Source organism: Lathyrus oleraceus, chromosome 5 (genome assembly GCF_024323335.1).
Source record: "Lathyrus oleraceus cultivar Zhongwan6 chromosome 5, CAAS_Psat_ZW6_1.0, whole genome shotgun sequence".
Lineage (NCBI taxonomy): Eukaryota > Viridiplantae > Streptophyta > Magnoliopsida > Fabales > Fabaceae > Lathyrus > Lathyrus oleraceus.
Window position 1 is genome coordinate 462,323,632 of NC_066583.1, and position 20,032 is coordinate 462,343,663.

Consider the following 20,032-nt stretch of genomic DNA (forward strand, 5'->3'; position numbering starts at 1 on the left):
CACAAACAAAGTGTCTTCAATCTCAGTGCTAACATCTATGAATGAGGACTATAGGTGAGAGAGAAAGAGAGAATTACATACAGGATTTCACAAACCGAATTTCATCAAGTGAGAAAGTTTTTACACAAAGATTATATTTATAGAATCACTTATGTGGGCTGCAAGCTAAAAAGCCCAACTTAAGTGTACCATATAATAATAATAATAATAATAATAATAATAATAACAATAATAATAATAATAATAATAACTAATAATAATAATAATAATAATATAACTATTATTATAACAAATATATTTTATTATTATTACTATATTTAATAACTATTATTATTATTATTATTATTATTATTATATTAACTATTATTATTATTATTATTATTATTATTATTATATTATATGATGCTCTATATTTCACTTAAGTACATTGTACCTTATAGTGTTCCATAATTCTCTCAAGTACACCGTACCTTATAGTGTTTCTTATTTATTCTATCTCTCTTCAATATGTTCTTATGTGTGTGATCCTATAGGTTCTTGTGACGTTGACAATTATATTAAATCATACATTTAAAATAATAAATAGTGAATGGTATCTAGCAACACATCACTGCTACTCAAGTCACAAAAATGTCATATGATCTGACAAAAAAAAATCTATGATAATGTTCTTGTGTACAATTACCATTTTGTCCTAATGTCTATATTGAACACAAGGCATAGACTGTGTCACCCTTGTCCAATTCAATATTGGGCTCTTACACATTTATCATGTTATGCAAGGTGGGAAAATTTCATTTAAGTCACTTATGTCCCTCAGCATGCTTTGTGGAGTACATGTCTACTATCTTTATGGTCATCCAGTTACGGACAATGTTTGATCAACGATAAAGCATTTGACTCCACATCTAGGGTCAATAGTGGTTTCAGGTTAAAGGGTGGTACACACCGCTATCACTATGAGAATAACTTATGACACTTTCGCATAACTTTCTATGTAGTATCCTCATAGTGGGTCAATCCAGTATAAATATTATTCCTAATATTCATACCTATGTGAAGACTTAATAACTCTTTATCCATGATCCTTGAGATGTGATCATCAGTATATCCATATAATAGTCTCAATGCTTTATTGTCATCCCACTTCACAATAAAGTTTGACTATTGATACTTTAAAAATAATGTCCTTATGTTTAATGGGATCTCATGATTAAGTCACACTTATCATTTCATTAAATGGACTAGCTATTCTAGGGACTTTATCATTTTGGAAAAACAAACATAATAAATAAAATATGTTTTAATTATTAATAAATAATTTGATACAAGTACCAAAACTATTGGCCTCTAGGGCTTACACCAACAATCGCCCACTAGCACTAGAGCCAATCAGGCATACCCCTAATAGCCATAGATGTAGTATGACCATCATGCTTATGTTGCACAAGAGGCCTTGTTAGTGGGTCAGCGACATTGTTAACTATTAGTACTCTACATATCTTCATATCTCATTTATCTATTATCTCTCGAATGAGGTGATATTGCCTAAGTATGTGTTTTGATCGTTGGTGAGATCTAGGCTTCTTAGCTTGTGTGATAGCACCATTATTATCACAATAGAGATCAATGAGATCCACAATGTTAGGGATTATGCCAAGTTCACTAATGAACTTCTTGATACAAACAACTTCTTTTGTTGCATTTGAGGCACCAATGTACTTAACCACGATTGAAGAATCAACAATTGTATCTTGCTTTGAACTTTTCCAGCTCACAGCATCACCATTTAAACAAAACACATAACCAGATTGCGATCTAAAGTCATCATTATCTGCCTGGAAGCTTGCATTGGTGTATCCAATTGCATCGAGCTCTTCCTTACCTCCATATATTAATAATGAGTCCTTAGTCCTTCTTAAGTACTTCAGGATACTCTTGACAGCAGCCCAATGAGCATCATCGAGATTATATTCGTGCCTACCCGTTGCACTTAAAGCATACGAGACATCTGGTCGAGTACATAACATGGCATACATGATAGATCATATTGCGGATGCATATAGAATCTTATTCATGCAATCCCTTTCTTCCTTAGTTGAAGGGTATTGTGCTTTTGATAGACATAGGCCATGTTCCATAGGTATGAATCCTTTCTTGGAATCATGCCTATTAAAGCGTCTTAGCACTTTGTCTATGTATGTACTCTGACTTAGGCCTAGCATTTTTTATGGTATATCTCTATAGATCCTAATTCCTAGTATATAGGATGCTTCATCCAGGTCCTTCATAGAAAAGCATTTCCCTAGCCAAGTTTTCACTTGTTGTAAGGTAGGGACGTCGTTTCTAATGAGTATTATATCATATACATATAATATCAGGAAAATGATCATGCTACCACTAACCTTGTTATAGAAACAAGGTTCATCTTCATTTTTGTTGAATCCATATTGTTTTACCGTTTCATCAAAATGAAGATTCCAGATGGAAGCTTGCTTCAATCCATAGATTGATCGTTGTAACCTGCATATCTTTTTGGCTTCTTCTGGTATGTCAAGTTCTCCAGGTTGTGTCATGTACACATCCTCAAGAAGGTTCCCATTAATGAGAGCAGTCTTGACATACATCTGCCATATTTCGTAATCATGATATGCAGTGATAGCAAGTAAAATTTGAATATATTTAAGCATTGCAACCGATGAAAATGTTTCATCATAGTCTACACCATGAATTTTCTTAGAGCCCTTAGCAACCAGTTTTTCTTGATAGGTATGTACCTTACCATCCATGTCAATCTTCGTTTTAAAGACCCATTTTTATCCTATAGGATTAACTCCTACAGGAGGCTCTACCAAGGTTCAAACTTGGTTTGTGTACATGCAATACATTTCATATTTCATGGCTTCTAGCCACTTCTTAGACTCTGGACTAGTGATATCCTCTTGGTAGGTCACATGCTCATCATGATCCATGAGTAATATATCACCTTGATCAGTTACAAGATAACCATATCTCTCAGGTTGGTGGTGTATCGTGTTTGATCTACGCTGGTCTTGTTCTACTTGAGCAAGTTGCTCTTTCGTAACTACTTGTGTTTCCTAATCGGATTCCTCCATAGGTGTATTACTGCTTTATGATTTTTGAATTTCTTCAAACTCTACTTTCCTCCCATTGATTCCTTTGGAAATAAAGTCCTTTTCCATGAATACTCAAGTTTGAGCGGAAAACACTTTGACCTCAGAAGGATTGTGAAAGTAATACCCTCTTGTTTCTTTAGTATATCCCACAAATAAGCATTTTTCAGATTTGGGCTAAAGCTTAGTTAAAATTTGTATTTTCACATAAATTTCGCAACCCCAAATTTTCATGTAAGACATATGTGGTTTCTTACGACTCCATGTCTCATATGGCGTCTTCACAACCTTTTTGGATGGAACACGGTTAAGTGTTTAAGCTGTTGTCAATAAAGCATGTCCCCAAAAGGAGTTTGGAAGATCAGAATGATTCATCATAGATCAGACCATGTCTAACAAGGTTCGATTTCTTCTCTCATATACACCATCACATTGTGATATTCCAAGAGGAGTGAGTTGGGATAGAATCTCATGCTCTTTTAGATGGTCATCAAACTCTAGGCTTAAATATTCATCGCGTCGATCTGATCGAAGAGTTTTAATATTCTTAGCTAGTTGGTTTTCTACTTCATTCTTGAATTCTTTGTACTTTCCAAAAGATTCATATTTGTGTTTCATTAAATACACATAACCATATCTACTGAAATCATCAGTAAATATGATGAATTATTGAAAATCTCATTTGGCTGGTATGTTCAGTGGTCCACATACATCAGTATGTATGAGGGCAAAAATATCATTAGACTTTTCACCTTTTAATTGTGAATGGGGACTTTTTTATCTTTCCAATTAAACAAGATCTGCATGTATCATATGATTCATAATCAAAAGATTCCAAGAGTCCATATTTATGGAGTTTGAAAATGTGTTTCTCATTTATGTGGCCTAAGCGAAAATGCCAATGATAACTTTATAAAGTGGAGTTTAAGAGTGATATGCATAATTCTAGGAAATTGTTTGAGTATGTTCACTCTGATCTTTGAGCTCGACTAGGATGGAAATTCACGAGGGTGATTTCTATTTTCTCATGAGAGTTCCTTCATATGATTTGATATGGTAATGAGAAATATTGCACCACCTCTAAATTATGGTTTTATTAATCTTACTTATTATGTTTTAATTGTTGTTGGAGAGTTATAAGACTCAAAATGAAAGCCCTTCAATTAGGAATTTGAAAGGAAAAAAATAGATTCATAAATGGTTAAAGGTGGTGAGCGAGGAAATGTATTAAATGGAGAAACCATAATTTAGAACTTGTGAAACTACATGAGAAACAAATGGTGATTTGTTGCATGTGAGTCTACAAGAAAAAGAAAGGAAACTCTATAAGTAAATAACTAAGATATAAATCAAGACATGTGGAAAAAAATTACTCATGTGGAGGGAATTAATTACAAGAAAAATCTTTTCAACTATGGTAAAGCATTATTCCATAAGAGTTCTTATGAATATTATGAATAAATATAATCTTGAGTTGAAACAAATGAATGTTAAAACAATGTTCTTACAGGAAGACCTTAAAGAGACAATCTACATGGAACATGGAACAGTGTGAACGTTTTATAGAGGACAAGTCTAAAGTGTTTCTTTTGAAGAAACATGTATAAGAGTTGAAACGTCCTGCGAAATTGTATCTTCGGTTTCTTAAATTTATTCTAAAAAATTATTTTGTAAGAAGCGAGAATGAGTTGTGAATACATATTAAGGAGGAATGAGAAAGTCATTCTCTAAAAAATTCAATATGTTGATGATACCTTGATGGCAAGTTCGGGCACAAAATAGATTGACTAGTTCAAAAAGACATTGAATGGGGAATTTGAGATGAAAGATCTAGGTGAGGCTAATAGGATTTTAGGAATGAATATCATGAGAAAATTAGAAAATGGTGAATTATTCTTATCCCAATCTAGTTACTTAAAGAAAGTGGTGAAGCGATTTAGAATGTTTGATGATAAAAGCGCCAACGCTCCTTTAAATTATCACACTAAGTTTTTTATCATGCAATATCCTCGAATAGGGGATTAGAATAATGAGATTGAGAGTACTTTATATGCAAGTGGGGTTGGATGCATCATATATGATAAGATTTGTAGTAGACCGAACTTAACATATGCCATTAGCATAGTAAGTTGGTTTATGAAAAATCAAAAGATTGAGTGCATTAGGAAGATTTGAAGTGGATGTTGAAATGTTCGAACGAGTATTTAAGGGGTGGTTTGAAGTACACAAGAGTGGCTAAAGGAATTGAAGTTTTGGAGGAATTTGTTGATGTGAAAGAAATGTAGACACAATATTTATAACTCAAGTGAAGCATATTATCCTAGTTGAAGAGGTTAGGGAAGTCATTTAGTTAAGAGTATGTCTGAAGAGTTTCATATCACTCAAGAATGTGTAAAGATATATTGTGATAATCAAAATGCAATCTATTTGACTAATCATGAAGTGTATCATGAGATGACAAATTACATGGACATTTATTTTCACTTTGTTGCTGAGAAGGTTGTTTTAGAAGATAAACCAACAAATATGTTCAACAAATTATTACATGGGTCAAAAATCTAGCATTATTTGAATTTGGTCAATTTTGTTGAAGAGTGGTTCAAACAAGGAAATATGAGCAGGCTAGTTGATGGATAATTTGGCATCATCATTGATTTAAAGGGAAGATGGAGAACTATGGGATGTGCTTTGAAATCTTAGAAAAATGCCTAACAAAGGTCACAAGACAAGTGGATAATCGTAATTCATGCATTTCAATTTTGCCACGTTCGTGGGGTGATTATGTTGTAATTCATGCATTTCAATTTTGCCACATTTGCGAGATGGTGCATATTGTTTATGTTGGAAAAGCATTGGTCGATTTGCAAGGCAGGTGTCTCGAATCTATGTCACTTATTATAATTTATTTGTAATTTTTTGTTGAAACTCTCGATTAGTTGTAGATTAAAGAGTTGAATCAAATTGGATAAATAATCTATATTTGTTGATTCTCTATTTCTTTTGTTCTTATGTTTTGGTACTGTTTAATAAGTTTGTTATCGTTCTTTTGTCACTATTTTATTTTCATTTGAATCTGAGTTTGGGGTGTACTATAATATTTTGTAGATGTCTTTGATCTAATGGTTAAAAAATATCGTGCACCATACAATACGAATATCAGTTATGGATGTTAGAAGAAACCCACATTTACATTGGTAGATTCTTTGAACATCGAAATACTAATATTGTATGCAACATTATGTGTCTATCTTTATAAGCTTTTTACTTACACAAGGTATTCTCTTGGAAAAAACGAATTTGTATGTATAAGCTTTTTACTTACATAAGGTATTCTCTTAAATACTGAAAACCATATACTTAGTAAAAGAACGCAAATATGTAAGAATTTTTAACTTTCATTAGAGATCAAATAATGACAAATTACATCATAAAATGGTTTCAGTTCCTTAAACCATTATCCCCCTCCCCCTCTAAACTTAAATCCACACCAGTGTGGAAACTAACAATAAATTAAGGAATAAGAAATTTTACAATTCCAAAAACAACTTAAGAATAAATGGGACATTAACTCAAACGAAATCACCTTCCAAAACAATATTTTACAATGAAGGTTAACTTTCCAACCTTATGTCAAATGTACAAAAGAAAATATGAAATCTCATCAACCTTGCTTGGCCTTGGCAAGGAGGATGCTAACTGAGATTCAATCCATGAAACCTCTTCTCATGTCTTGCCTTCGTCCATCTCCAAAAACCTCTTCTATCATACTACATGTTGGTAAAAAGTCCATCTTGTTTTTAGAGCAAGATACAAAGCCGGAATCCCATGCGGGTGCATCACAGGGCTCCAACACATACCCTTGGCTATAACCATTGCTTATTCCATTATAGTTACCGGACCAATGATCACCATTTCCACTCTTCACTCTAGTCTCCCGTGAAGCAGCCCCCATGTCATGTGATGTGTAGGGATCATGTTTAACTTTTTCTTCACATGAATCCTGCCAAACTGATTGATCATGATGTTGATTCAGATGAGGGGAAGCATTGGGGTGATGCATCTCAATAGGATCATTGTTCCTCTTTGTATGATCTCCAAATCCGTTAACAGCACAAGTTTCATCTTCAGGAAACTCATCCTCATATTCCTCCAAATGATTATCATTGCAGTTATTGATACAAGTATCATCTTGACAAACAGGATCATCTGCAACAGAATCCTCATCATCATGATCATCATTACCTTGCCATTCATCGTTATCACTATCAGCACTTAATAGATGGTTCCTGTTCTGCTCTGCCCGCTTACGAAGCATGAAGACATTAAAGTAGTAACTCACTATCTCCTTTTTGCTTCGTGAGGGAAAAACAATGGAAAGATAGTTCCAGAAATTCTTGTTGGATGATGCTGGATTATTGAAGACAACCTTGTGAAATAGATGTTCATCCTCTGTAGTCCATCTATCCGCCACTTGTTCTCCCATGCCAGCAAACCCCAATTCAATGAATTTCTCAATCCCAAAGGTTTTAAATAGTTTCTTTCTTTCATCCATTATATGTTGTCTTACACATCTTATAGATCCACTGTCTTCACAGCTGCAATCAGTTCTTCCCTTTCCAGCTTCATCATCAATGGTAGATAACTCCATCTGAGGCATAGGGATTATACAGGTCCCCAACATTCTTTTTTCAGCCTCCCCATCACAAACAGTGAGGTTTGAATCTGAGACAGCATTAGCAGCATTTGGTACCCATGGGGGAACATCAGCTTGATGATTAGCTCCTATTGAAACAGGCTTGCGAGGAGATTGTTCAAGGAGCATGGAGTAAAGGTCCTCATAGCGAGTTAATGTTCTTATGGGTCTTTCTGGACTGAAATATATTGGCCTTTCTGGACTGAAATACTCAGGAAAAAGAGGGAGATGTATAGGTTGTTCTGATCGGTGATATTCTTCAGAAATGCCATTGGTGGCCCAAGAAGAAGCGGGAACACCTACCACAGGAAAGCTTGTTTCAGATTCCCCAGTCCCAGCAGGCAGTACATCACAAGTTTCAACAGCAAGCTTGTCATTACAATAGCTACTACCTTTTGCATATCCTTCCTCTATGAATTACAATGTAGACAAACTTAATATAAGTACAATTTATCACAAACTTTAAACTCCTTGAAATGTACATTTTTAGTTTGATTTTCAAATTACACAAGATTAATAACTGAACTCCCACCTGAAGTTTTAGGCAAATGGGTGTAGCAATCATCATCAGGAAAAACAGATTCTGATAATGGTACAAGATCGCCGGGGCTTGCATGTTTAGGGTGTTTGAAGGACACCTCAAGCATTTCCTCAGCATCAAAAGGACGTTTCTGCACCATGGTTGCCTGCAAAATAGAATTCATCAAAGTATAAGACAACAAGCTTGCACCACAAGATAAGTAACAAAGTAGTTATTCAGAACCCTTGCATAAAAACAACCAATAAGGTAGTTCAACAACAGTGAAAAAAACATCCTCAAAAACTGTTATCAAAAGACAGACAATTAGAAACATACATGTTTGTGTTGACTCAGTTTTTGCTATAAAAGGAGTACCCTGGAATAAAATCCTAAAAAGTTTTTGATAATCGTGTTATTACTTGCGAATAAAAGAATATCTTAAATTAAAAAACTCTGTAACTCTGACATTTATAAATCATTACTCATTAATATCATCATCATAAAAGAAGTGGGCCAACTCAGTGAGACACATATAAGGACAAATCTGTAACTTCACATTAATTACCCAAATCACATTATTAACCACACAACAAAGAAACATGCCACATCACTGCCACAACTTAAATAGAAAAAATAATAAAAATAAAAAATAATTTAGCTTCACCAAAAAAAAAAAGATTATTAATTACAGTAACTAAAAACAATAAAAATTTAATCTTTAATAATACCTTAAATCGTCTCTGTCAAATTAATGGCAAATTGCTGAATTAGGAAGTAACAAAACCGGAGAATCCTAATTACTCAAAGAAATTGAACTTTCCCCAAATAAATTGAATAAAACAAGAAAAGCCCCAAATTCAAGAAACCCTAACCCTAATTTTTTAAAATCGAACGATTACGAACTAACAACGCCTAATTGACGAAGAATTATAACGATTCTCACAAAGATCTAACAACCCCCAAAGAAAATTTCAAACGACGTAACCAAAATCAAACCCGTTGAATTAACCCTAAATCGGAAACAAGAAAACGATCCAAACAAAACCAAAATCCAAATCGAACAAAGAAAAACTCAATCGCTTTATCCCAGATCAATATAAGAAAACTAGATCGAGAAGATTCGCGACGGAAACCCTAAAAACCGACACCGTGAATCAACAGCGACAAAACTAGGATCGATCGAAAGAGAAATTCGCGATCCAATAGAAGGTTGAATCGATCGGAGAGATGGAGAAGAAATTGAAGGTGAAATCGAGGGGGAAAGAAAGGGGATCGAGATCTAAAACGCGGCGCAAGAGGAAAGGGGGAAAACTAGGGTTTGTTGTATTTTTATTTTTTTTTAGGGTTGGTGAGAGAAAGAAATAAAACGACACCGTATTGAGGGAAATTAAACTCGTGTTGTTTTGCGTTTGTGTGGTGATAGAGAGAGAAATAAAAGAGATATATGAAGGAAAAGAATGGGATGTGAGTGCGGTATATATGGGACAGTGTGGGAACGAGGTTGTGGGTAGATTCTAAATCATGATTTTTTTTGTTACGAATAGGGTTATTCACACGTGGCTTTTTGTAAGTGGGTAATTTTTGTTATTGTAATTTTTATTTTATTTTACTTTTTAATCTTTTATTTATGGGTTGGGGAATTTGGGGACCATAATTTCGAGGATTTTTTTTTTATTTGTTTTAATTTTATAACACAATTAGTTTAAATCATTTTAAAAAATAATAATATAAGTATCTTACTTGAAAAATAAATTAATTGTTAAATAAAATATGAATATATTATTTTGTATTTATTTATTTATTTCTCTTTTATTCTTAGTTATATCTATGACTACGTTTTTTTTTAGAAGTAAGCAAATACATATAATCTTGTATAAACATACAAAGATAAAAGAAAAAGAACATCGAAATTTTAAAAGAAAAGAAGAAAAGAAGAAAAAAAGAAATAGGAAAAAGACGGCTCTAAATTGTAATTGCAGTCAGTGAAAAAAAACTCGTAAATTAGGTATTATCTATCTCCAATTTCAATTTGTGGGGTCGAATTAGAAAAAAAAATTCCAATTACACAGTGAAGCGGTAGAGGTTGTCAAAGATGTGTGAGATTTGGGAATGGGATTTGGATTGATACATTAAGGAGGGGAGTCTGAAATTTTACATGAACTTACTGCAAGAGTTTAGGGTGGAGAAAAAGATGCATGATTCTTGCAAGTTTTTTTCGGAGTTAGGAGACTTCAATAATATATTGATGAAATTGATAAGTTATAATATTAGGGATAAGTTAAATTGATAAGTCTTTTTGTTCTAGAAATTAATTCAAATCAGAAACCATTAATGATTTGCATTCAAGTGACAAAGTTTGAAATAATAGATAAGAAATCTTGGTGTGTCTTGTGGGATTCCAATGACTTCGAGTTTGTATTTAATCCTACAGACGGGAGATCTGATAGAATTTTGATGATATCGGACAACAAAGTCTTCACAATCCATAGAATACATACATTAACTTATGCAATATGGGTGGAGGGAGAATGAGAGGAGATAGAAAACACATAAACATAGTCAACATTTTATCACAATGTGATGGAAGAAGAAAATGTGACTCATATGCAGAGTTATCTAAGAGAATCGGCAAGAAAATAGAGAATGTGTTTGCATATAGGAGATTTTAATGTTATAAGATCTAAAATGAGAGAAGGGGAGCATCTGATAACAATAGAAGGGATGAGATTGAAGCATTTGACGACTTCATATCGCGATCAGATTTGATCGACCTGCCATTACAGAGAAGAAAATTCACTTGGTCCAGAATATTGAATGAAACGATGAGTCGGTGGAAAAATGTCCCATCGCATAGGAATGGCTTAGATTATGGGCAACAAGTAAGCAATGAGGGTTGGACAAAGAGTTATTCATCCATTGTCGCATTTTTCTTTATGAAACTATTCAAAAAAGGGGACTGAAACTATTTTGTATGTTAAATTGTTGGAAGGTTTTAGAAGGCTACCATGAATTGTAAGAGAACACTAGAAAAACCTAATGGTAGAAGGATAAGGTATGTCCTTAAGGAGAAACTCAAATTGATCAAGGAAAAGTTAAAAGATTGGCACAAGACGCATACACATAATATGGAAGGAAATATCAAAGAGGCAAAGGAAGAACTCAGTCGTATTGAGATTAAAGGGGAATCAATTAATTTATCAGAAAAATATATGAATAGAAAGAGAGAAACAACATCAAAGTTTTATAAGTTGTCAGATTTCAACTACAGCATACCATGGCAAAGAGCGATAAGTAAATGGTTGAAAGAATGAGACACAAGCACTAAATATAACTATGGGTGTATAAATAGGCAACGAAAATAAAATAAAATCATATCACTGAAAGTGAATGTAATAAAATTGAAAGAGGCGAAAGAGATAAAAAAGAGTAATACATGATCACTTCAAAATATTTTCACTAGCAAGAGGAAAAGCTCGTTGTCGTCCAATATTGATTTCAAAATACTGCGGGAAGAAGTGCGAGATGCAACAATTCTAGAATTTTTAGAAGAGGAAGTCCGAAAGATAAAATAAAAAGAAGATCGAAAATTCTAAAAGAAAATAAGGAAAAAAGAAATGGGAAAAATGAGGCTCTAAGTTGTAATTGCAGCCAGTGAAAAAACTCGTAAATTAGGTATTATCTATCTTCAATTTCAATTTGTGGGGGACAAATTAGAAAAAAAGATTCCAATTACATAGTGAGGCGGTATAGGTCTCCAAAGGTGTGTGGGATTTGGGAAATAAATTTGGATTGATACATAAAGAAGGGGAGTGCGAAATTATACATGAACTAACTGCAAGAGTTTAGGGTGGAGAAAAAGATGCCTGATTCTTGTAAGTCTTTTTCGAAGTTAGGAGACGCCATTAATATATTGATGAAATTGATAAGTTATAATATAGGGGATAAGTTAAATTGATAAGTCTTTTTGTCATAGAAATTAATTCAAATTAGAAACCATCAATTATTTGCATTCAAGTAACAAAGTTTGAGATAATAGATAGGAAATCTTTGTATGTCTTGTGAGGTTCCAATGACTTTGAGTTTATATTTAACCCTATAGTCGGAAGATCTGATAGAATTTTGATGATATGGGACAACAAAGTGCAACAAATTCTTCACAATCCATATAATACATACATTAACTTGTGCAATATGGGTGAAGGGATAATGTGGGGAAGATAGAAAACACAAACACAGGCAATGTTTAAGCACATTGTGATGGAAGAAGAAAATGTGACTTGTGGGCAGAGTTATCTATGAGAACCGACAAGAAAAACAGTGAATGTATTTTCATATTAGGAGATTTAATGTTATAAGATCTAAAGATGAAAGAAGACGAACTTTTGATAAAAATATAAGAGATGAGATTGAAGCATTTGACGACATCATATCGCGATCAGATTGGATCGACTTGCCATTACAAAGAAGAAAATTCACTTGGTCTAGAATGGGGGATGAAACGACGAGTCGGTGGACAAGTTTCTCATCATAGAAGAATGACTTAGATTATGGCCAAAAAGTAAGCAATAAGGGTTTGACAAAGAGTTATCGGACCATTGTCGCATTTTTCTTTATGAAACTATTCAAAAAAGGGGACCAAACCCATTTCGTATGTTAAATTGTTGGAAGGCTTTAGAAGGCTACCATGAAATTGTAAGAGACCACTAGAAAAACCTATATGTGGAAGGATAGGGTATGTCCTTAAGGATAAACTCAAATTGATCAAGGAAAAGTTAAAAGATTGGCACAGCCGCATACACATAATATGGAAGGAAGTATTAAAGAGGCAAAGGAAGAACTCAATCGTATTGAGATTAAAGGGGAATTAATTAATTTATTGGAAAAAGATATGAATAGAAAGAGAGAAGCAACATCAAAGTTGTTTAAGTTGTCAAATTTCAACTACAACATTCAATGGCAAAGAGCGAGAAGTAAATGGTTGAAAGAAGGAGACACAAACACTAAATATGATTATGGGTGTATAAATAAGCAACGGAAATAAAATAAAATCATATCACTGAAAGTGAACGTAAGAAAATTGAAAGAGGCGGAAGAGATAAAAAAGAGAAATACATGATCACTTCAAAATATTGCGGGAAGAAGTGCGAGATGCACTGATTATAGAATTTTTAGAAGAGGAAGTCTGAAAGGCGATATGGAAATGCGAATGTTCCAAAAGCTCAGACCTAGATAGAGTTAATTTGAGTTTAAATTTTTTTTAGAATAAGCATCAGATCTGATTTTATGAGGCTTGTGAAAGAATTCGATTCAAACGAAAAAATTGTAAAATGAGTAAATTGTTCGTTTTTGGTTCTAATACCAAAGAAAAATAGTCTGACAAAGATATCATACTACAAACTAATTTCTCCTATAGGATGCATATCAAAAGTAATATCCAAGGTATTGACAAATAGATCAAAAAAGGATATGGACACAATCATTTCAAAAAATCAATCAACTTTTATTTCCAAAAGACAAATTATGGATAGTACTTGGTGGCAAATGAAATAATGGACGAGGCTAGGAGAAAGAAGAAAGAAGCAATATTATTTAAATTGGATGTTGAAAAGGAATTTGACTCGGTCGAATGGAATTTCATATTATTTATTAGGGGGAAATATGAGCACTGAATTAAGTAGTTGTGTTAGTGAGTGTAGGGTGGGGAATCAATATCTCGTCTATTTTTTAGTGTGTTGTTTTTGCAGGGATTTTAAATTACATTTTTAGTGACTTGGTGTCAATACAACTATGCATACCGATGGATGAAATCATCTGAAACAATTTAAAGGTTTGCTAGCCAGAGACAGAACATCATCTACAAGATGGCGATAATATGGTTTGCTTGTATATGGACCATTTAGAAGACTAAGAACTATTACCTCCGTTTAAAAATGAATGTCGTTTAGCAAATAAAACTTGTTTTAAAATGAATGCCATCCTCACTTTTCAATGTAGAAATGATTGTTATTTTTCCAATTGTATCCTTTAATTATCACTTTTTACACTACTTCCAGTATATTTATAAGGTTAATTTAGTAAAAGTGCAATGTCTTATGAAAATATCATTACATCCTTTAATATGTGTGAAAAATCCTTAAACGACTGTCATTTTGAAACGGGGAAGTAAAATATTTTCCAAAATGAAGAAGTCAATGTTGAAAAAATGGTGGAAGAGGCAACACAAATTTATCTTGGAAATGGGACCGCATCAAGGCAAGATAGATTAAATATAATGTTGCATAATGGTTTTTACACCTGAGGCATGTTTAGGGTTCATGGACAAATGAGTATATGGAAGATTGTCTTTACAAACTATCAAAATATTTATAGATTGCTCAGTCAGTATGTTGTTCATGTTCATAGTTAGAGGGATAAATTATGATACCAAGGGGATATGTTGTAGAAGGATAATGTTGTATTTTGGCTAATTCTTAGGACATGCTTTTAATACATTTGGCACAATTGGGCTGAATTTCGGGTCAACTTGAATCCAAGGTTTGAGTCGACAATATTCGGATGTGCGGTTATGTGCAGTGAAGCTTCTCGGCAAACTGGTGTGCTAGAGCTCATTGAAAAACTCAATAATCTTTAAGCTTGATGTTTTGATTAAGACGTTTGGCGACTGAAGCATAAATTATTTATATCAAGTTAGTAATTAGAGGAAATAACAGTTATTTTTTCGAATGTTCAATAGGTGTGTTAGAACTCTCATTATGTTTGTATTAGTATATATTTTGGTGTTGGATCAGCTCTGATGAAGTTTTCTTTTGTTTGTAGTTTGGTGGTGAATTTATGAACTGATAGTACTACGATGCTTTTTTAATGCATTTTACCTTATTAAAAAAATACAGTCGCAAATGCAATATTGGGGGCTCAAACTCCCATAATAAAACCGAAATTTTCTTTAGTAGTGTTATTATAATTGGTTTTTAGTCTCTATAAAACTTATAACTATGCACCCCAAATTATGCTTATTCCATTCACCAAACCTCCCATTCACACTAGTTTTATTTTATTATTTTTTCAACTTTTCAGTACCCCAATTTCATTTTTCTATCAAATTTCTACATTTTTTCTCTTATTGTTTCTCTTTCAATATTTGAAATTTAGATTTATTAAGTAACACTAATTAATTTTTATTTAGTTGTGCATTCACTAAACTAATATTTAAAGTTTTTTTTTACTTTAATCAACTATTTATAAATTTTGAATATTTTATTATTTTAAATATGTATTTTATAAAAAATTATAAAATGTGTGTGTGTGTGCATGTGCGTGTGTGCGTGCATGTGTGTGTGTGCGCGTATGCACATGTGTGTGTGTGTGTGTATGAGTATGCGCACGAGTGTGGGTGGGTGTGGGCGTGCATGCGTGCGCATGGGTATGTGGGTGTGTGCATGCACGCGCATGTGTGTGTGCGCGCGTGTGTGGGTGTGAGTGTGTATATGTATGCATGCATATGTGTGTATGTGTATGTGTGTATGTGTGCGCGCGTGCATGTGTGTGAGGGTGTTACTACGCTTGACAAGATCCATTTTCCTCTCTTTTGTGTCTACGAGTCATGCTTAACAATTTCCACCATGTCGAATATCAATCCTCTGTGAAGATTTTCTATGTGTCGTCCACATCCCAATAACGAGGAAGTTCAAGACCTATTTAACATTGAGAAACATGTAGCAAGTCAAAGTTTATCAATGGTGATTGGTGACTGGCTTGGTCAAGTAATACTCCCTTCGTACCAATTTATAAGCAAAAAACACTCATTTTTCTTCTAACAAATTGCTACCTCCGTTTTTTATTATAAGTCGTTTTGGAAAAATATATTGTACCACACAATATAAGTAATTTTATGATACCAATGAATCATTAATGTTATTTTTCTTATTATACCCTTAAATATTTATTATTCTTTTTTCTTTCAATTATATCAATTTGTTTTTTCAATATCTTTAATGAATGACAATTTTGTAAAACCTTTCATAATTTCTCTTTTTTATATCACAATTATTACATTTCTTAATATGTGTGAAAAGTCAAAAACGACATATAATAAAAACCAGAGGGAGTATAAGCAAAAAAAAAATCAAATTTATTTCATTTAACCATTTCATTCTAAAAAAATCATCTTTTCCAAAGCAAAATTAAATGCAAATTGTATTTAATTTGGTTTCTCTCTCATTTTCTCTATAAACAACAATCAAGCAAAATTGTTTTTGCATATTCCCGTAAAACATATTTCAAAAAAGACAGAAAAACTTAAACTTTCTTAATAAATGTGAAATATTCATTTTTTGCTTATAATTTGGTACGGAGTAGTATATGTCTATATGCAAGTAACTCTTTGATCATATAAAATCTCACATCAATATGTTTTATCATGGTTGTTGGTGTAAGCCCAATAGGCCAATAGTTTTATTAAAACTTGATATTTGTATCAAATTATCTATTAATAATAATAATAATAATAATAATAATAATAATAATAATAATAATAATAATAAATTACTTTATTATGTTTATTTTTTCAAAGTAATTAAGTTCATAGAATAGCTAGTATGTTTGGAAACTTTAAGTGTGACTTAATTGTGAGACTCTATTAAACATAAAGACAATATTCATAAAGTATGTCAAACTTTATTGTGAAGTGAGATAACGGTAAAACATTGATATTATTATATGAATAGACTAATGATCACACCTCACGATGTATATTTTTCACTTCATGTTTTAATCGTGATTTCCCTTCACTGGTGTGATGCACCTAATTATTTGTCAAACAAATGTCGTTATGACTATCACAATGAAATGGAACTTCACCTTGCTCAACAACTTATTCACTAACCAATATTGTAACTCATAAGGCCTCCTTGGCAACCTCAAATACTACCATGTAGTATGCTTCACTTGTAGACATGGTTGTTATGGATTGAATTAATGATTTTTAATAAATAGGTTAATTGCAAGAGTAAAGACATGTCTTAGTTGTATATCTCTTATCATTGATGTCACCGACATATTTTGAATCAACATATCCTACAATTGAAGGATCGTCATGCCCGCTGTCAAACATGATACCATGACTTGTTGTAAATTTTGAGTACCTAAAAATCCATTTCACTACTTCCCGTTTAACGACTTCAAAGTTTTGCTTCAAGAAATGTATTTAAAATTTACGACACATCTCACCATGTCCCCGTACTTCAAAAAATGTTATATATCTAATAAACACGTATGATATTTTTAATTATATAATTGAAAGATCAAAATTAAATTAAATATTTACCTCGATGTTTTACCTACTGAGGCAACAAAGATAGGTTTGATGCCCCTCAGAAAATCATACTGGTGCAGGAGCTTGAGCCTGAGAAAATGGCAGAGCATGAGAGCAAGATTTACCTTGAGACTAAGAACCACGAGCTTGAGACATCTGCCCTAGGTCATACATTGAACCTAGAGCCTAAAAGAATGACATGGGCCAACATGAGATGCATTTGATCTTTCTCTCAGTGAACAGAGGCACATTGAGTTATCCTTATATTTAATATATGTTCCCATATATCCCCCCATTTTCAATAATTGTGAATAAAAAATTTGGAATAATAAATAAATGATAATTTACCTAAACATATTCAAAACATAGCAATTTTTTACTGTCAAACCAGAAGGATCTATCGAGGGAGCATTCATCATGGTTTCGAAAGCATTCTTCTTGTTGTAATGAATGTGGATTCAAGAAAGATATTGATGTGGGATTGTGCATATGTTTGTTCGTCTTTTTTTGGTAGTATATTTGAGAATGAGATTTTTGGCTTATGTTCCTTTTCAAGATATTTGATGTGTGTGCGAAGAAACCATTTTTCTTTGTCAAAGTATATTTTTGTTTAAAAAATCAAAACATAGTCCAAACTTTTTGAATTCATTGAACCGCCGATTTTATAGATCTTCAACCATTTTAATGATTTGTTCTCCATTCTAAAGCATAAGATTTTTAAGCATACTTGGACCAGATTCATGTACAGTTCATTGTTCAACTAGTTGAATTGGTCGGTCTAGTGTGGTTTTTAGTACCTGACTACTAATAGCCCTTTATAAGAAGCATTTAAAGGGATGAGTCTCACCCTCGAATAACTTCAATAATACAATGACATCCAATATCAATTAAATGTAACACCTTCAACGCGGTCTTTGAAACTGACATAAACCCATGACAGTTGAATTTTGTTATTTGGTGAAAAAGTGTGAACTTTTTCTCTTAAAGGTCATCCCACACACTTGATATTGGTATGTTCTTAATGAAAGAGGGGGATGGGAGAAGAGTGCATGAAGACAATAGAACAAAAGGTGTAAAAATTTAAATATGTCAAATTCATTAAAGAAATAAATTATCTCACTGGAAAAATATGGTAATTATGAAGACCCTAGATAAGCATAAATAGGTTGATTGATGGATCCTCATGCATAAGCTCCTAGTGGAGCAAATTTTAGTACCAAATCATTATAAGATAATTACAAAACAATCACGAAAGTAACACGAACTGTAATAGAAAAGGTCAACGACAGACGAGTTAGTCATAACAACAATCATGAGGTCCATGGAGGGATCTTGAACAAATCTTGGAAAAGATGAAATATATATTAAAACACAATCACTTTCGTAAAAATACTCACATTTTCCCACTCAAATCATTAAAACTACGTACAATCGCTACTAATCAAACCTAAAATTTCTCTAACATAACCCTATCTAGGTCATATTTCCACCAAGTTTCCTAAAATGTGAGCAACGCATAACGGAAAAATCATGGTTAGTGATAATAGCTTTTCAACATCTATATCTGGTCTTATCTCTTTGAGAATCATCATTAATGATGAACTGCAAAATATAAAATGAAAGAAAAAATGGAGAGGAAATACTTTATCACGAAATGAAAATAATATTGCATGTAACACGAAACCACTTAAACTTATAAGAAACACGAGACTTAACTCAAATTTTAAGGCAATGAGATAAGAGGAAAAGGACATGAATAAAAATAAAACAATAGACAGAGAAGATCGGACAACTCTCACGTAGGGGCATGGATATGTGAAACACGAAGTTCCTCCCAAGTAACTGCAACGTAATATAGTGAAACATAAGACGTAACCCCAACTTTTCAATAAAATTTTAAGAGAAATTAGATTAAGCACATTTCTCTTAGAGGACTCATGCTTGAGATGCTGGTGGATTGAGTAACAACATATTTCCCTTACATGCCTCGTGTTTAAGGGATGATGGACTAGAATAATAATCTTCAGCATTTCACCCTTATAAGATTTGAAGTTCATGAACTCATCGTCATACATGTATTGGAATATGACCCAATGTTAAAAGTCATAACTCATCTCTTAAGCCCAATACGACTCATATAGCTAACCATATATACGGATTCTCAACATAAGAATTAGAGAGCGGGCACCGCCTCCAAATGAACCTATAGCCTACCCCTAGAATTCTCAACCCATAACTTGAGACCAAACATATGGATATCTATAAATCCTAACATGGTCTCCCTAACACGGCGTTGTCAATTGCTATTTGTGATCATCGACCAGATTAGTGTTGGAGCATGCACCCCAACAATTATAAATAAGAGAATCAATAAT

The 20,032-nt window shown here is 32.9% G+C and overlaps 1 protein-coding gene across 1 annotated transcript; it reads right to left on the minus strand.

Moving 5' to 3' along the window:
• Window positions 1-6,511: 6,511 nt before the first annotated feature.
• LOC127085454 (uncharacterized) lies at window positions 6,512-9,792 on the minus strand. Its single transcript, XM_051025967.1, has 3 exons — window positions 9,076-9,792; window positions 8,360-8,513; window positions 6,512-8,237 (listed from the first exon to the last, which is right to left on the minus strand). Exons 2-3 carry the CDS (start codon window positions 8,505-8,507, stop codon window positions 6,838-6,840), a joined length of 1,548 nt encoding a protein of 515 aa, XP_050881924.1. The 5' UTR covers window positions 8,508-8,513; window positions 9,076-9,792; the 3' UTR covers window positions 6,512-6,837.
• Between the last annotated feature and the right edge of the window lie 10,240 nt (window positions 9,793-20,032).

Bases quoted from the DNA above. Each gene is read 5' to 3' on its own strand.
- LOC127085454 (XM_051025967.1), bottom strand. From the start codon at position 8,507: ATGGTGCAGAAACGTCCTTTTGATGCTGAGGAAATGCTTGAGGTGTCC. The intron at 8,238-8,359 runs GTGGGAGTTCAG...TGTAATTCATAG, and splicing joins CCATTTGCCTAAAACTTCAG to AGGAAGGATATGCAAAAGGT.